At 47.1% G+C, this 18,681-nt stretch overlaps 3 protein-coding genes across 3 annotated transcripts; all 3 read right to left on the bottom strand.

The window, feature by feature from the left end:
• Positions 1 to 573: 573 nt before the first annotated feature.
• BGZ61DRAFT_541665 (uncharacterized protein) lies at positions 574 to 921 on the bottom strand (the record flags this gene model as incomplete). The annotated part of the gene is made up of 1 exon (XM_046255068.1): positions 574 to 921. One exon carries the CDS (start codon positions 919 to 921, stop codon positions 574 to 576), a length of 348 nt encoding a protein of 115 aa, XP_046094032.1.
• Positions 922 to 10,385: 9,464 nt separating this feature from the next.
• Positions 10,386 to 12,436, bottom strand: BGZ61DRAFT_541666 (uncharacterized protein; the record flags this gene model as incomplete). Its single annotated transcript, XM_046255069.1, has 2 exons — positions 10,386 to 11,320; positions 12,232 to 12,436. 2 exons carry the CDS (start codon positions 12,434 to 12,436, stop codon positions 10,386 to 10,388), a joined length of 1,140 nt encoding a protein of 379 aa, XP_046094033.1.
• Positions 12,437 to 18,202: 5,766 nt separating this feature from the next.
• BGZ61DRAFT_292810 (ankyrin repeat-containing domain protein) lies at positions 18,203 to 18,448 on the bottom strand (the record flags this gene model as incomplete). Its single annotated transcript, XM_046238590.1, has 1 exon — positions 18,203 to 18,448. A coding segment is annotated over one exon (246 nt), but the record flags the coding sequence as incomplete, so codon positions are not given.
• Positions 18,449 to 18,681: the final 233 nt, after the last annotated feature.

Consider the following 18,681-nt stretch of genomic DNA (forward strand, 5'->3'; position numbering starts at 1 on the left):
TTATTGGCTCCCCGGGTGTCTACCATTAGATCCACGCCGCAGCGAAGAATATGGAATGAGCCGTAGATCCTCTATCACCTCCGCTCTTCTTGAAACTAGTCGACTTGACTTGACCACGTCTTCAATAAAGGACGGAACCGCTTTCTATTCTACCTCAGTACTTAAAAATCCCGCTCTTCCGTCCGCTTTGATCGCTCATTACGGCTATAGAATCAGTCTCTGGGCCGACTTGCGAGTACTGACCTTGTATTGGCAGGGGATGCGCAATCGAGAACAATGCTTGCAGATCGGCTTCTCTCCAGAACAGCGGATCTTCTTGCGGCGGCAGGAGATGCAGGCCAGTGGAAGGCGCTTGCGATCTTTGCCGGCCTTGGTTTTAAGCCCTCTCCAGGAAGAAGACGTTGCGGTGCTTCTCCTCCTGACTTTGCCAATAAGACGGGGATTATCGGTGCAGTGATCTGACAGTAAAGCGGACTCAGTAGTGGCTGAGCTATCGAGAGAAGTGGCTGAGCTATCGAGAGAATTGGCTAAGGGCGAATTGATATCTGCGACATTGTTGAAATTATCTATCGTTTAACTACCCTGGTTTGTGCCGAAACCCATGCCCTGTGCGGGAACTGAAAGAAAAGAATGGAATAGGTGCTCAAGGGGTGTCAAAGGTGTCAGGACGGGATGCGGAGGGAAAGTGCCAATGGGCTGGGCGATGTGGGCCTGACTCGCCAGAGGAAGGTAGACAGATTGATTAGAGAGCTCTGGCCCTGCGACAAGAGAGTCCAGGTTACCAAAACGGGACGCGACCGTCAATAGGATAGAGTCGAGTGGTTGCAGTAACCCAGAGGTGTCAAAGAGCAGCGCGCTAGCATCGGAAGGCTGGTGGCTACTGTGAAATTGATGACCCAAAATGCTGCGGTCGGACGACATGGCTTTGTTGAAGCCCCCTGCGACTGAAGTGTTTGAAACCGCCCCCAAAGATAGGAATCACGATGGCTGATAGAATGAGGCGCGTTCGCACTGGAGCTGGAACTGGCGGAGAACGGGGCCATAACACGAGAGTTTGGGTGCTGTGGAGGAGTGGAGGTTTTAAGAGTAGGTATTCAACATAGTGTATCGTGGAGGGCGCAAATCTGTGAGATAAGTCATCAGAATATGAACAGCACCATGCAGCTGCGTATTTAGTTTTTATGTAGTTGGACGCTCTGGGTAAATAGTGCCCCATCATACAGACAACCTCATTGCAGCTCGATTGGAGCTACCTCCGGGAGCTCAGCGAATTAATAATCAAAGCAAGGAACCTCTCCAAAATATATAACATAGGCCCGCATAACAACCATTCCTTCAACTGCTGATTTATAGAACCAGCTTGGAAAGGGTATTTCTATGTTAAATAAGCCATAAGAAACTGTACAGGGTGACTAGTTAACCCTATTTAATACTTAATATTTACCAGTACGGGCGCGGACTATTATATTCGGAGGACGATTTGTAAATTTAAAAATACAATATAGTTTAATAAATACTAAGAATCAGTCTCGGACACGACACAAGAGTATATAATATAGCGGCCTATATATCGCAGCTATAACCGCCGTCGTTATTGTGATATATGGTAAGGTTTACTTACTGGGGAAATGGACCCTCCCTACTATACAATATATAAGATACATGCAAGCGTCAACATTCTTTCGCATCAGCTATCTCAACAAGAAGGAAACATGCCTGTGTAGAATCGCTTTTTTAACGGGGGAGTACCAGGGTCCGGTCAATAGTGGCTGGAAACAGCAAGTAGGTGAGTCAAGGGGGCGGCCTTCGGAGCAAATGGCCCGACCAAATGCTACAAGTGAATCGTCATTCGATCGTCATCATACCTTTGTCGTACCGAGTGCGACCCTAACATCTGTCACACTGAGTGGATAGGATCAGGATGATGATGATGAAAGCTCTTGATTTCCTATCTAACGAAGGGCTAGGGATCGGTCTTATAGATGAAGATGAGGGCGGCCTCCGGCAGCCTCCGGGCCCGAGGTCCGGAGGTCTGAGACCGGAGGACCCACCTGCCGGGGGTCTGAGACCCGGTCCGGACCGGATTCCTAGCAGCCGGTCTGGAAGCTGTTCCAGGCATCGTACGATGATCCCAAAATGTGACAACATCAGCTGCAAGATTTCTGAGCCGTTTGACCTAGGCTAAAAATTACTTTGCCAACTCTCGCCTTTCATTCCCACTCAGTCTTGTTCAGTTTGCTTATTGTACACCTAGCTTTCTTCACACAATGTTGTAAAGTAGGGCCTATCGAATCATAAACATGAACCCTAACCTACGATCGAAAGAGTTGTTGTCATCCTCCGAACCTGACGCCTCTTTCATGAACTTCCACCTTCCATCTCCACCACATAGCACTTAAGTCAGGAGATCTACATCAACATGGGACATCATCCATTCAGACTGAAGTACACGCAAAGAAGTTGGAACATTCTGAACTGCGATTTCGTCAACGCTGCCTGTCTGGCGTACCCAGGTCAACGGGTGAGCAGATCCCCCTTCCCTAGTTGGTATTATATCTTACCCAAAATTAGTCATCATACAAGGCCAAAATCCATTTCCAACATCCACAGGCTACGATCAAGTCTCTACCTCGAGAGGCCTTGCCACTCAGAAGCAATGGCGACAGGGTTACTTTGTGGTGAGATTAACTCGCTTCCTGACTCTTCTCATGTGCACGGCGGCCCGTTTGGCGCGACAATGCTTTCGATTGCAGACGACCAAGCTCCTAGAAATCAGTCATCACCCTACACACCCTATTTGTCTCCCTACTCGGCCGACTGCACTCACACCGACCTGGAGAATTCACCCCAGCCACTTGACATGTGCCGATCCATAATATCTCAGACTGTCAAGCAAAAGAGGAAACTCGGTCCATACAAAGACGATCATCTTCGCGGGAAACGGCCGAGACACGCAAAATTGACTCATGTATAAGATGCAGAATCCGCAGTGTCATATGGAGATGTGTCGTACGAATGACTAATTGATTCGCTCTAGTGTAAGAGTTGTCTAAATTAGCCATCTGGAATATGCCTGGGATGCCAAAATTTGATCAAACCAAAGTTACATCCGTTTCCTTGCTTGAGATACAGGGTGGTAGAGATTAAGTCATATAAGTCTGGGCCAGTACCTGTTCCGTCAAGGCTCGGACTAACTACACTGTATATCCACGTGGACCACATATAAGTGGCCCATCTCTATTACATCCACTTTGCCGGCGCTCAGCTTACGTAATAATCCACTACATTCGGACCTGAAGGTGGATGTAATGGAGTGGATTTAGGTGTATTTAGGTAGCTATAGTGGGATATTAATTGCCTATTAAATCGAGGTACCTGGACTCAAGTTAGCCAAGGTCGATCATCCCCATAGGTAATCTTATAACGTGATACGAGAAACTGCCCCTATTGAGCGCGTTTTCTAAGATTTCCTGCTGTTGTTTTTGCAAAATAGTTTTTTGACGGTCAGCCAACCAGCCAGCCCAGCCAGGCCAACAGCAGCAGCTCGAAGACCGTCTTTTTTGCCATTTCAGAGGCTGGACTTGGTCAGAACGCGCTCGTGATACTAGCTCTTGGCTGTGGGACTTTGGCTATGATATTCAACGTCATGGCTTACGCAAATGGGCTTGCAAGGACTGTATCCTCGGAAATCGTCCCATTATCACGAGTTTTACCTCTTCAGGTCTCCAGAACGCGGCAAATCATCTATGGCGTGAGCACAAAACACCAGCACCAGAGGGAGAGAAAAAGAGCACAGCACAGCTGAAATCCGAAGGCGCACTGAAATCGATCCAGCCGACTATTGCCTCTGTTTTGAAACTGGACGCCAACAAGCCTACAGAACAGAATATCGCGAATAGCTTCATCTCACGCTTTGATAAGCAACACTTTCAGCGTATGCTAGTCGAGTTAAGTCCCCCACCCTAGTTTTGGCCCACCCCTGGCTTTGGCCCGCTCTATTTAGCCTACATCGCACAACTGGTACATCGACGTAACTAGGTCGCAACAAAGTCAAATTAAATGGTAAAAATACAAGGAAAATCGCATTTGGCGCTCTTTAGTCGCTTTCTTCGTCTGCACTTGAATCTCGCTCCATATAGCGTTTTGTTGGCCGCCGATTGCGTGCCGACCGTCGAGCCAGTGCCGGCTCCTCTTCCGACTCAGAGCTACTCTCCCCCTCCACGATAATAACCTCTTGTACCGTATTTCTTGCCTTCCGAACACATTATTAAGGCTCTCGATTAGCTTGCGCAAGTATCTGCGCAAGACTTGCAAAGCGCTCGTTCGGATCTTAGACGATTTTACGACGTTTAGCCGGTTTTGCCTGGGCGAGTTGCACTTGCAAGCGTTCGATCTCACGGTCCCTTAGTATAACCTCTATTGCAACCTTATCTAACGCCGCAGCGGCTTTTCGAATAGACAGTCATAAAGTAGGAGAGCTGCTCTTCTCGGCAAATAGCTTTACAACGTCGCCGCCGCGTTTTAGTATTAAAATATCCGAGGTGATACGTAGTAATATTACTGGCCGTTTAGCTACCACAACCCATCGAGAATTTAGAGATTTAGCTACGTTTTTAGGGTATAAGCCTGTCGCCTTCCACCCAGATTAAATGTTTTCCTTTTAAAGACTAATTTCTCAAGCTTTTATATAAAATTCGAGAAAGTTTGCCTTTCCAACCTTTATCATATCTATCAAAGCTATATACTCGCTAACTAGCCTATAATAGGCCGTTTTTAAACTGGAAAAGCAGCCGAGATCTAAGAGCTGGAGGACATAGAAAGTATAAGCAGGGAAAAAAAATAAGTAAATATTATTTAGGTAATACATAGTCATAAATTCATCCGAGGTATAACTGCTGTAACCGTCGACGATAAGTAGGCAACTATCAGCTGGATTCTCAGGTTGTATTTGGGGTAAAAACACCTTCCCTAGCCACTCAACAGCAATATTATTACTTATCCACCCATTTTCCGAAAAGGTAACATACCAGCCAGGATACTTAGCTAGAAAATCCTTCTTAAACCATTGTTCTTGGATACTTTTAGCCTTAAAGATAACCAGGGGGTTTAAAGCAACCCCGAGCGCCAAGATACACTTCACAATAGACGTCTAAGTCCGGGTATTTATTGTTTTGACTGGTACCGCGTTAGGGTTCTTCTGCAAGGAGCCAATAACAAGCCCGTTAATGCCTTGGCCCTCTATAATACCGCCCTCGTCGGCATTATACCTCCGCCGGGGAGGGATCCAGCTTACAGTCTCATATAGATTAAACAAGTACCTGATATTATCCGGAGTAGCCGCATTTATACATTTTCAGTCAGTTCGACGGCCTAACTTTATCTTAACAGCTAAATAGCGCTCCACGAAGTAACTAGACCATTTCCTCCCTAGGGGCTTATAGTCACCTTATTATTTAAGCACGCTGCTAGCAATTACTCGCACTTGTGCGTATATTAGCGCGTAACCGAGGGCCACCTGCTGCAAAATCCATTACTTAAGATATTCTTCCTGATTGGCCGTGAGCCGCTATTAGTCGTCGTGTGCCGTATGTTGAGGTTGGGCACCATTAAGGCGGGCACGAAGTGTCCCTCTTGGTACTCCATGGCGTGTGGCAGCGGTCCTGACGGCAACCCCATTCCTGACGTCCACGATGGCGTTTTGTAGGTCCTGCTCAGTATATTCAGGCATTTCGAACACGGAGAAGAAAATACAAAAGAAAGTAAGTCAATTGGAGAAAAATTCGATTTTTAACAATTTATCGTAGGTGGTAGCGCGGATCTGACGCGTGCGGCGGAGCGCGTTTGTGGGGCGGACCAAAGCCAGGGGTGGGCCATAACTAGGGTGGGCGACTTAATCGTCAGTAGCAACCAGTCCTTTCCTTCGCCGAGAACCCCATCCTCCGAGAAATCTTCGACTATTTGAGTCCCTCCGTTTCGATCCAACACGCCAACTTGAGTGCCAGGGCTGTCCGATATAAGATCATTTAAGAGTATAACCGCCACAAGCAGAAGATTATCGAGGTGCTGAGGAACTCCCCTGGAGCGCTTTATATCTCATTTGATAGCTGGACGTCTCGAAATAAGCTTGCCCTGTACGGAATTGCTTGTTTTTTTAGAGATGAAAAGAATCGGCCATGTAAAATCATAATTGGGGTTCCAGAGGCTCATCGTCACTTCGGCTCAACAATCGGTGGGGAGGTTCTCGACGTCCTACATACTCTTAGCGTAAGTCCAGAGAAGTTTAGCTATTTCACGCTCGATAATACTGAAAATAATAATACTGTAATAGAGGTTATTGGTGCTGAACTTGGGTTCGATAGCCTACTACGCCAAGGATGCTATATTGGCCACATAATTAATATATCAGCCAAGGCGCTCTTGTTTGGAAAAAACGCCGACGCATTCGAGCAGCAATTATTAGGCGCAGAAGCGTTATCTGATACTGAATATACTCAATAGCGCAAAAAAGAACTAGTTAGCAAGTTATACAATATCGTAGTTGATATGCATATTAGCTATAGGCTGATTTACTTATTCAAGGAGGTCCAGAGGGTAAGCGGTTTTGCTAAATCCTATTCGTCTGATACTAATTCGGTATATCTAACAGGACGAAATTAATCACGCCACCACGCTTAAACTCCAATCCAAGAAACCACTGAAGCTAATTATCGATAACGACACGTATTGGCTCTCACAACTCTATATGATCCGCAAGGCTCTACGGTTAAAAACCTCTATCGAACTCCTACTGATTAAGTATAAGGCGCAATGGGAGGACGAAAATCGGTCTAAAAAGACTGGCCAAGTAACACAAGCCAAGTTGGCAAAACACCACGTATCCTCCGAGACAAGAATCAGCTAACGGATAAAGACTGGGAAGTTCTTTACCATTTAGAGGCTATTCTGACTGTTTTTTGAGACTGTAGTAAAGATATTTAAGGGTAATAGATATATCTGCAGGCGTAGATAAGGCTGGACTGGCTTCTATAGCAATATCTAGGATGTAGTGCTTGGCTATAAGTTGCTGCTTAACATACTGGAAGAATATAAGTAACTTGCTGCTGATTTTCCTAATCCAGAGCACTTCCACATCGGAATCAACCTTCAACTCTCTCCTGTAAAAATTCTTCCTGACTAGCGGCTGTTAGCACTAGCGTGGAAAATTTTGCAGGCCCACCAAATTTGGCTGCTGCAGCAGCTGGCGCCCATCGGGCACTAACACTGCAATAAAGGAAGGATTAAGAGGGTTGACTTCCTTTACGCAGCAGCCACGGCCACAGCCCAAGGGCTCCGGCTATGATCGAGGCCTGCTACCCTGACCAGCTGGGCAGCTAAGATAGCAGCAGGGTCACAGCACGGCTTGCGGGGGCCAAACGACACCGCTGTGGCTCCTATACATGCTGTAATGCTGGTTCAGACCTCGCAGCAAGTATAGCTATTGCAGCCGCCCGGAGCAATCACGACACCAGCTTCAATCTAGGTGGGCGTCGACCTTTGCCCTGATCTCTACGACTCGGAACTTAGGTATATAAGGCCACTACGTCTTAGTACCTGCTTAGGCCTTCGGGCCTGAGCTGCCTTGGCCTTTGTGCTCGGCACCTGCTTAGGCCTCCGGGCCTAAGCTGCCCTGACCTCTGCGTCTCGGCACGTAGGTGCATAAGGCCACCGCGTCTTAGCACCTGCCTCGGCCTACGGGCCTAGGCTACTATGACCTCTGGGTCTTAGATGCCTTGATCTACGGACCTCGGCTGTTAATCCAGGTCTACAAGAAGTCACAGAATCGGGCTACTTATAGGCATCAGGGTTCTGGCTTGATGGCCCTGATCAATGGATGCTAGCTGCAGTGGTTTTTCCCTCTAAGAGCTCCCGCGAGGTTTTCCCATCTGCAGTCTTTCCTATTATACGGATCTCGATTTCTGGAGGTTTTGAATGCCGGCAGGCAGGAATAGGAATACTGAAGAATTTCAAGCTGGTTAATAAATATAGGTATGCCGACACCCGCCCTGACAATCCGCTGATGGATATCGGGCTCGAAATAATAGGTCAAATAGGGCTGCTTAATTGCTAGATGGAAGAGGAAGAAGGATTGCAGTCTAGGACTGTAGGTCCGAGCTGCAGGCCAGTAGTGCCTGTAACTCCGGCCCCGGGTTACTGTACTTAGGTTTCTTTAGCTGTTGACACCAGCCTAGCACGTCATCTTGCCCCTAGGGGATTCTGTAGAAATCTCAAGTAGATGTCTTCATGACGATAATTAATCAACAACAACAACACGCTGCATAAATGGGACAATATTTGCAATGCTTGCAGCTCTGACATCATGATGCTGGGAACCCGTATCCCGACATTATAAATTTCATCAATGTAGTTAGTGTAATGACCTTATGGGAAAAGGAACTGTTGAAAGCTATGCCCCTTTGGATTGCATGAGAATGTGATGATTGTGTTGTTTCTAGCTAAAGCGGCGGTCAGGCCGTCTCGGGAGAGATCGGCTGTGTCGCTAGTTGCCTTACATTTTAGGTGTGAATTGGGATGCCGCTTGAACAGGCCTGTGACACCCTGGTCCACCAACAGGAACTTAAGACTGATGTGGAATCATGGCTTCTCGCAGTGGGCCGCTAGGAGCGGGGAAACCGGAGGTTTTGTGGTCCTATTATGTTCTGATTGGATCAAGCGATACAACTGGCCCCAACAGTTTATTTGGCCCCTACCCAGACAACTAAACCCTGGTCCTCTCAACCAAATATGCAATGATGTTTGCGGTGAATTAAGCTCACTGGAAAAGAGTGTGTTCATATTCCAAACTCTCCAAGCTATCGAAGAGGGTATTCGAATTCCCCAGCCTCCCAGGTATCCAAAAGGAGTATATTTGAATTCCGCAGTACCCTCCTTAGTACTGGACAGTAGTGTAGTCCCAAGTCCCCGAGGCCCATCTGAGCCGTCTCTGTTCTCTATTTTGCGGACCTCGACTCATCGGCTTCCCCATCCACATCCACTACCGGCTGGCTGGGATGCAAGATCTGGGCCGGTCGATTAATTAGGTTTGCTGACGCCTCTCGTTCGATAGCAAGAGACAGCATCTCAGCTATGTCTCCTCCTCAACAACGCCTCTTTTCTTGGGTTCCTCTCTTGGCGCGTGAGCCCAACACTTGTCTTGCTGCTTGCTTGTTTGCTTGTCTTACTCAGGGCAGTCCCAGTTTTAGCGTTTTGGCTGCATCGTTATTTGCCAAAGCTTGCTTGCTTTACACTCCATCTACACCTTCCATCTCCCGACATAGTACAGATTCCGTAACGATTTGGAGACACACGAGACACGGACCAAGGGGCCTTTCCAAATGGCCTTCTAATAGCCTCCCAAAAAGCTCTCTGACCGACCCTCCTCCGTCTTCTTCGGGTCCCGTCCCAAAAAGTCGCTTGCCCTACGCCGTAGACGGTAGCCATGTCCTTTGGCTCGGACCCTGAGGTAGTGACGGGAGTGGCCACTAGTGGGGATGCGTTAATATCTATACGACGGTGCCATCAGTTGGCCTCGCGTCGAGTTTATGCGCATATCTTATGCCTTATCATAACGTCATGTCGAGATGGGATTGCCTGGCACGTCTTGGCCGCTAGCGGGCGATCCTTGGAGCCAAAGTCGGTTCCTGATCTTGGGACTAAACAGCTGTATAAACTACTGGTGGTATATTTAGCGCCCCGGCAGATCCGTAGTATCTGTTGAGATACAATCTGCAAAAGTAATGGGTACCCACACTGATGGTAGTGTAAATGTAGTATATATGCCTGGTCCTTTCAACAGTATCCAAGGAGACGACATCTCCACAGCACGCCAAAGCGCGACGATGCCGTCGTCCAGACTCCACGCCAGCAAGCTCCCCCCCAAGCCAGGTACGACGAAGGAGTCGGGATGTCCACACCCAGCCGCTGCACAGCACGGAGGAAGGGCGAGAGGTAGGGAGCTGGAACGAGCTGGGCCGGTCTCTTGGGGCGCTATAAAGTTCGCTGCGTCCCGCATTTGCAGTTGCTCTAAAGAGGGAACCTCGTCCACTTCTCTCTAAGCTGTTCTCTCGCCTCCTAGCATGACATTACCTGATAGTGGGAACAGAGAAAGTAGACAAGGGATACTCCTTTATCGAAGCCCTCTCTCTCAGACTCGGGAGTCCTTGCCCCTGGTTTCCAAAAAAGCCCTTGGTCTCCACTCCGGTCCCAGTACCCCGATGCTGCCTATAACTCCCATCTCTCTCACCCACCCCGTCCAGAGATCCCCTGCCCACAGCCTTCACCAAAACCCTCCGCCACGAACTAAGTGGAGCGCTATTATATCCAGTTCTACCAAGGCTTAGGCTTCGTGCCTAGAGCTCTGCTACAAGGCCACCTCTGTTGGTGACTGTGTCTCGATCCGCATCCTCGAGTATCTCAGCACCATTTCCAAGCAGCCCCACGGTCTCGACGTTCTTGCTCACGATTTCCTCCACAATTGCGAGATCCTCTTCTCCATTGAAGCTGGCCTCGTAGAATGCATTCGCACGAACCAGTCCTTCCCCTCCGATGTCATCTCGGAGCTGAGCGAGAAGTTCCGCGTCGCCCAGGCTGACTTCCAGCTCCTCGACTAGATGCTCGGCAGGTTCCTTGAAAATAAGTGCAAGGGCGCCATGCGCCGCATGCGCCGCGGCTGGGGCAGGATCTTTGGCGGCGATGATATCGAGAAGATGATTGATGCTCTCGGCAAGACTTGAGAGAGCCTCTGCATGAGCGCCTTCATGTTCCAGTGGGGTCTGGGCAGTGAGAAGATTGAGAGGGAGATGGGCATTGGTTACACTGGCTTGGTCGCCGCTCTCGATCTGGTGGACAGCCGATCGGGCGTTACCCGAACCAAGATCTTCGACTCTGCTTCTCAATATCGTCCCTCTTCCTCCTCCCAGCATCGTGGTGATGAAGGCCACAGCGCCTCCCTCAACCAGCAGCCTCCTTCGCCTCCTCTTCCCTGGGCTGGAGGGCATCGGGTCCTTGGAGTGCGGCGGCGTACGATCGCCTTTGGGCAGGTTGCCGAGGGGGTTCGGCGCCCGTGAGGATAGCAGATCTTTCTGTGAAATCGCGGGCGATGTCTTATGCGAAGAGGAGCGCGTGGCCGGTCTTAAACTGTTCGCGACTTGATCGAATGCTTTGCAGAATTTGCGGAAGACCTGGATCTTGGTGTTGAGGATGGCTTGGCTCTCTTCTACAATAGCAGTGACAGCGGCCGTGGTGGCGCAAGCGGCGAAAACACTGGATGCGCTCGAGTTCACGCCTAACCGTCGAAGATCCTAAGTACGGCGGGATGCGATTGGATGGGCTATGAATATCGCATGAGACGAGGGCACGACAGCAACGATCAAATCTACGATCAAACTGGTTTACGGAATCATGCCACGATTGCCAACACTGGTTACATATGCAAAGAAGTGAAGAGCCTCGGTAACATACTATCCCAACGTACAGCGATCAATTTCCGCCTGTAGTGCGTGATATTTGATACTCATTATACCTTGAAAGTTCTGTAGCCAGGAGACTGTCCCAGGCGCGCAAAATGCACACTGACACAGCTTGATGTGAACATAAAGGCAAGTTCTGAGATTACAGAATTTGATATAGGGTTATTAATTCATCTTCCTTTATTCATCTACTGAGAACCCGCACACGGAAAGGGTTGATGCTCAAAGGCCGATGTCCTACCTTCTTTATCGTCCATGCCCCAAGAGTTCTTTCACTCTTGTAATAGCCATTCACTGACCAGATCCTGTGCTGATGCTATTGATGAGCTGATTTCAAGCGCAGTGTGGCTAACAGACAGACCGTCTGACAGACCGTCTGAGTCCGTCTGTCAGACCGCAGACTGACAGACCGGACCAGTCGGTCGGTCTGGGTCGGTCTGGGTTGCTGAGTAGGCTGTTGCTTTAGTGTCGCCATTGGCCCATTGTGCTCTTAGTAATAAGTGGAAAGCATATTTACTCGACATCACGCGTCTGCACTTGCCTGAAATATTCGCGGACGACTACTCGGCCTGGGTGGTGGGACCAACAGCAGAGGAGAACCGAGCAGGCATCCAATCAATTATAGACGAAGCACTGGACTGGGAAAGACGGAGCGGCGCGACATTCGAAGGAGGCAAAACGGCCATCGTGCATTTTACGCGAAATGCCGCGCGTACTAGCGACATACCGTTCATAATCAAAGGAAAAGTAGTCAAGCCGAAGTCGAGCGCCAAGATCCTGGGAGTGGTCATGGATGCAAAACTACGGTACAAGGAAGACATAGCTAGAGCTTCCGCAAAGGGGCTCTCGGCCGCCATGTGTCTGAGAAGACTGAAGATGCTGTCACTGCGGACGGCGAGACGGTTGTTCGTGGCGACAGTGGCTCCCACCATGGAGTATGCGTCCAGCGTTGGACGCACTCGTGCGGTGTCAGAGAAGCAGCTTGGTTGGACAAGGCACAGATGGTCGGAGCACAGGCGATCACGGGAGCTTTCTAGGCCGTCTTTGTTACAAAGACTTCTGCAAAGAAGCAAGGCCCTGATGGCATCCCTCGATTGAACTACGTTACGCTGGCGTGTGACCGTCAGCCTGCAACGCAGGAGTCTCGATCTACGGGTATTCGACAGCCAACAAGCAAAAAAATCAACTGCCCGTTCAAGATTACAGCAAAATGCAATACAAATACGAACTTTTTATGGGTCTATGAGGCTAAAGGGTGTCATAATCATCCTGCCTCTCACGACCCGTCTGCTCATGCTATCCTTCGGCGGAGAACTCCAGCACAACAAGCCCTCGCAAAGTCACTTGTGCAGCTGAAATCTCTTCCTGCGCGAGAAATGAGCGAAATCCTTCGTCTTTCATCATCATCACCAAGTTATTTCAAGCAGAAAGATATATACAATGACCGACAACGTCTCCGCACTCAGTCTCTTGGTGGGATGACAGCAACTCAAGCCTGGATTTCAATCCTTCGATCACATGGTCTACAGCATTTCATTAAATATGAAGATGACGATGAAAATCGCATTCAAGGAATCTTCTGGACTTATCCTTGGTGTGAGGCGCAGTGGAAGCGTTTCCCTGAGGTCCTAGGTCTCGATAACACATACAAAACTAACCGCTTCAAAATGCCCTTCTTTTAAGTGACGGTGTTTCTGATCAGAAGTCTGTTGCAAATTTCGCCTTCGGCCTCATTAATAACAAGAAAGATGATGCCTATCTCTGGCTTTGTCAACAACTTGATGCTTGCAGACGAGATCTTCATCTTCCAGCTCCATCTGTGGTTATCACGGATAAAGAAAAAGCACTCAAAAATACTCTCAACCTAGTTTTTCCCTCTGCTCAACAGCAACTCTGTATACGGCATATTAACGCTAATGTCAGAGGAAAGATTAGATCACGATGGAATACTGATGACCCCGATGACCTCGAAGACGATGATTCTGAACCCGACGATACACCTAAAGCTGCCAACGTAGCCTCATCATCCCTTAACAATTCACGAGAACAAGAACCCGCCCTCTTGGTATTGCAGCCAGCCTCACCTGAAGATAACCCGCACAGTCGCCAAGGGATGTTTGAAGCCTGGAAACGAGTTGTGTATGCTCCTGCTGAGGCTGACTTTGAAGCCCAGTGGAAGAAGCTTAATGATATATATCCTCTTCAGCATCACATCCTCAGTTATATCTCCAAGGAATATATGGCGTGGCGGTTTCAGTGGGCGAAGTGTTCATCGATAGCTATCGCAACTTTGGCCAAAGGTTTAATAGCCCTACTGAAACTGCGCACAGGGATGTAAAGTCATTTCTAGTTACCGGCACAGGAGATCTTCTAGCTCTTCACCAGGCCCTTGAGACGATGCTTGAGAAAAAGAAGCGAGACTATATTCAACGCACTGCAGAGATGAATATGCGTATTCAACTTAGGTTTATGCATCGAGAATGGCTTCGTGATATCAACACGCAAGTCTCGTATGTTGCAGTTGACTTAATGGCTCACCAAGCCCGTCTCGCGATAGCGGCATATTTCACAGAGAAAAATCCACGCCCGAAGCATCTTTCTGCCTGTACAGGCAGCTTTACACAGCAATTTGCACTCCCATGTGCTCATCGTATCCTGGAGCGGCTTGAGGCTTGAGAGAGCATCCAGAAGGATGATATTCATCCCCGCTAGTGGCTTGAGAAGCCTCTAGTGAGAAAACTGCGTATTTATATGTGAAATATGCTAACTTCTACTGCCTAGGACTTCGAAGAACCACTCCTCCGAATCCGAGATCCCTATGTTGCTCAGAACCTTCGCGGTCGACCCCGAGCTACAATGAACCAAAAGACTGCTGTTCCGTTGAATCTTGGGTCTCTGTATACCAGCGAGACCACAAGATCATCATCATCATCATCAACACGTTCATCGACACCATCGTCAACGGTCTCATCAACTGCTTCAACTGCTACGAGGCAGAGCCAAAGCTGCTATAATACACGGCAGCTGAATCCGAGTATCCGTCGAAACCGTACACAAGCCGAGATTGAGGCGGATTTACCCACATCACGGGCTTCAACGCCGTCATCAACTCGTTCACGAACAGCTACAAATACAAGGGGAAGAGGAACACGAGGAAGACGCGGAAGGGGAACCCGGGCTAGCTTGAGGCTCTCAGCAACACCAACGCCATCCGGCGATACCTTCATGCCGGTCATTCAATCGTCCCCACGAGGTGAGATTGTGGTGAGGTCTTTGGACCTAGGCTAAGAGACTTTTTGCGTGATTCTTGGTCACCTCTTGCTGTCATAGAATTTTTGGTATGTAGAAGAAAAGGAAAGGAAGGAGAGAAGAAATTACTGGATTTCACGTGACAGGTTATATGATTAGCAATAAGGGGTTATCTGAATAGCGCGACTCTTTATAAAAGATTTAATATATTTTTCTATAATTAACTATAACATACATAATAAGTGAGTAAGCCAAACAAGCAAGTGAGCCAAAAATCTCTCAATCTCTCATCTTTTCAATTAATCAATTGATTCTCAACAACCAAAGATATCTCGATCAAATAAAGAGGGAAATATCCTTCTTGCTCTTCAAGCCCTTCAAAATAACCCAAAATTAAGTATCCGGAGCGCCGCAGAGATCTATAATGTAGATCGTACTACCTTACGTCGCCGGCAGAAAGGCATACTGTCTCAACGCGATACTATCCCCAAATTGCGCAAGCTATCCAATTTAGAGGAGCAGATTATTGTTCAGTTCATCCTCGACCTGAATTTGCGAGGATTTCCCGTATAACTGTATAATATTAAAGAAATAGCTAACTGACTGCTTGCCGACTGTAATATATTATCTATCGGCAAGTACTGGGCTTCTAACTTTATTATGTAATAACTAAATCTTAAGATAAGTTATATTTTTTTATAAATATAACTATTAAAGAGCTAAATATAAAGATCTAACTATTATTTATAATTAATTCCAGCTTATAAAGAATATAATTGCAAAATATAATATTAATCTAGCTGATATCTATAACTTTAATAAGACTGACTTTATAATAGATATAATTATAAGTAGAATAGTTATTATAAATATAAATAGGTATAGAAACCTGAAATTAATATAACCTGGAAACTGGAAATAAGTTATAGTTATTTAGGTAATTAATATAGAAAGCTAGGTAATCTAGCTATTTATTATAGTTACAGGCTAATATTATCTTACTAGCTAGTATTAGAAAAGTAACCTCCTAAGTAATTAGGCTATTATAATAACTTAAAATAGCTGGATTAATAATAAGATAGATTTTAAGTAGCTTAAGTACTTTAACTAATATATAAAGAATTAATTAACTGGTTACTATTATCTTTTAATGCTTAATAGATATAAAAATTACTATTCTATTAACTTTAAGAAATATTATAAAAAAAAATATTATTATACTTTATATACTGTCTTATTTATCTTATTTACTCCAGCTTCTTAATATCAGGTACTTTAGGCTACTTAAAATAGCCTATAGTTAAGAAATTAAGTAATTAATCAGATACTCTATAACTTATATTATAAAGACTGAGTTCTTCCTAGCCTTTTATACTGCCTATATAGCTACTATAATAAGAAGTAATATTAAAGGAGGTTTTTAAGGAGCCGGACTTATTCCCTTAAACCCAGAAAATATTATATTAAAGCTTAATATACAGCTACAGACTCTAACACCAGCTATAGAGGAGATCGGCCTCCCTAACCCTTAGGTCTTAAAGACCCCGAAAATAGTATTTAAGGCTAGTTTGCAGTCTGAATACCTTAAAAGATAAGTAAGAAGGTATCAGAGCAGCTCTCTAGTATCTATTCTTAAGGCGCTTAAGTTATTTTCTAAGGGAATAAAAGTAATAATATATTAAATAGTATTATTAAAGTCTAAGAACCAGATCCTTTAATAGATAAATAAGACTCTTAGTAAGCAGTACAGAGCAAAAAGAACCCGCCTGCAGAATAGAGGGAAGATAACTGTAGAGGAAGAAAGAGAAGCAATTAATTAAATAGATATTAATACGCAGGTACAGGCTGAATCGTCGAAAAGTAGTAGTTGAGGGAGGTCGGCGATACCAAGGAAAAGGCGCTGTGGAACTTATAGAAAGGCCGGTCATAATATAAGGACCTGTCAGGCTGTTATTGAGACTTCTAGAGAAGAGTATAGCAATTAGTTTTAATTAATTTAAGGTGTTATTACTTTTTTATTGAAATTTTAATTTTGAAGGTTGGGATTTGTGGCTCACTTACTTATTTGGCTCACTCACTTATCATATACGTTAGTAGTTTTAAAAAGTAGCAATTTCGCCTATTTTGGTGGGGGCAGGTGGTCGAAAGGTGGGTTGGTCGGTCACTAGGGCATCTATCTGACTTATCCCAACCATAACAGATCGACTCGCCCAAAAACGCGAGCGAAGCAATGAGAACTTCAAGAAGGCTTGTGAGAGGCTTATGGAATGCTGCGATGATATCAGTGACAAGTATGACGCGGACTTTTACCTCTTAGTACGCCGAAAAGGTATCTCGCGAGAGTACTGCTCACTTAATGACACCCGGTGGCCCACAGCCAGGGACTAGCTCGATTCAAACATGTTAGAATGGTCCTCGCTCCCAGGACCTGGTGGAAGCTTTGCCAGCCGAGCCGATCTCATTTCGAGCCCCGAGGGAAGGGCATCCAGGCGATGTCGAAACGAACCGAATGGACGAAAAGGCAAGCATTTGACGGTTATAGCCTAGTATAGCTCGATACTTCAGCAAGAAAAGCTACTGCGTCGTCTTGTGGTTTTGGGATGCATATGTTTGGTTCATGGTATACTTATTTCCTTCGTTAGATACTCGCAGAATGGAGAAAGCTCATCGTGCCATGCTTCGCGGCGCTGACTCTGGTGTTGCTCGGTGTTTCTGGCCAACCAATAGATTCGAGGCCAAACTTCCTTAGCATCATCAGAAACGCGTCTTCTCCGTAGTATTCTTTTCTTCACCGCTGAGTCCTGCTGTCTTCGCCCATCGGCCATGCAAGGACGCCCCTGCAAGCCACAACACGGCCAGCACTGACAGAGAAACAACATGGATGACCGACCACGCACGATAACCTACATACGCAAGAGGGGTGGGCTCAGAGCGCTACAGAAGCGGCCATGGGATGCCCGGGATTTTCTCTGGTGGACGTCAACGGAAAGTCAATTATTAACGTATACTGACCCACCCCATGACGCCTATTAGCGAAGCTACACAGCTACTGCCCGACCCTACCCCGCCAGCGAATTGCATCATTGGAGGGGACTTCTACGCAAAACACTCGCTCTGGGAGCCTGGGGTGGTTCAGCCTAGAAACCAAGGAAACAACATAGCAAAATGGGCGGCAACACACCGGCCCGCCTACATCGGAGAGGTCGGAGCAGCAACATACGCAAGTGGCCACGTCCTCGACCTGACGTTCTCCAACATCCCATTCGCAACGGCGGACATCATGGACTCACTGCACCCAGGGACGGACCATGAAGGCATCCTGATCACAGTGCCGCCTCAGAGTCCTCCAATCTGCGAACAACACAGACTCTCAGTACCAGACGATAAGCTCGAGGCTTTCACCCAGCTCGTTACAATGGGAGCCGCCTCTATCCAATTCCCCCTCCATCGTCCCTTGAATCGATTTCCACCTTTCCTGAGTCCAAAAGATGCCTGACGATCTCCTGGTGGCCCCTGGCTGTGGCGTGCGATAATGGTGTCTGGCTATAAATATCCCTCGAATCGATCTCGACTTTTCCCGAGTCTAAAAGAAGCTTGACAGTCGACCCGTAGCCCCTAGCTGAAGCCTGTGATAACGGTGTCAGGCCTATCCTATCCCTCGACTCGATGTCAACCTCTCCAGAGTCGAAGAGGAGTCAAACGATCGACTCATGCCCCCCGGTTGAGGCCTAGCAGAGCGGTGTCCAGCCATGCGTCAGGGTCCCATCACCGTTGACTTGGCATTGCACAGGATGAGCGACGAGGCGTGCGGAAAAGCTAGGTTTCACATTGCAAAGGTCCCCATCTCTAAAGTCGAAGAAATAAGGTGACGGATCGATGCATCCCGGAGACTTTCAACCAACCGCTGTAGATGGCCAGCCGTTGGCAG

The sequence above is a fragment of the Ilyonectria robusta genome (assembly GCF_021365365.1).
Source record: "Ilyonectria robusta strain PMI_751 chromosome Unknown BGZ61scaffold_69, whole genome shotgun sequence".
In the NCBI taxonomy this organism is placed as follows: domain Eukaryota; kingdom Fungi; phylum Ascomycota; class Sordariomycetes; order Hypocreales; family Nectriaceae; genus Ilyonectria; species Ilyonectria robusta.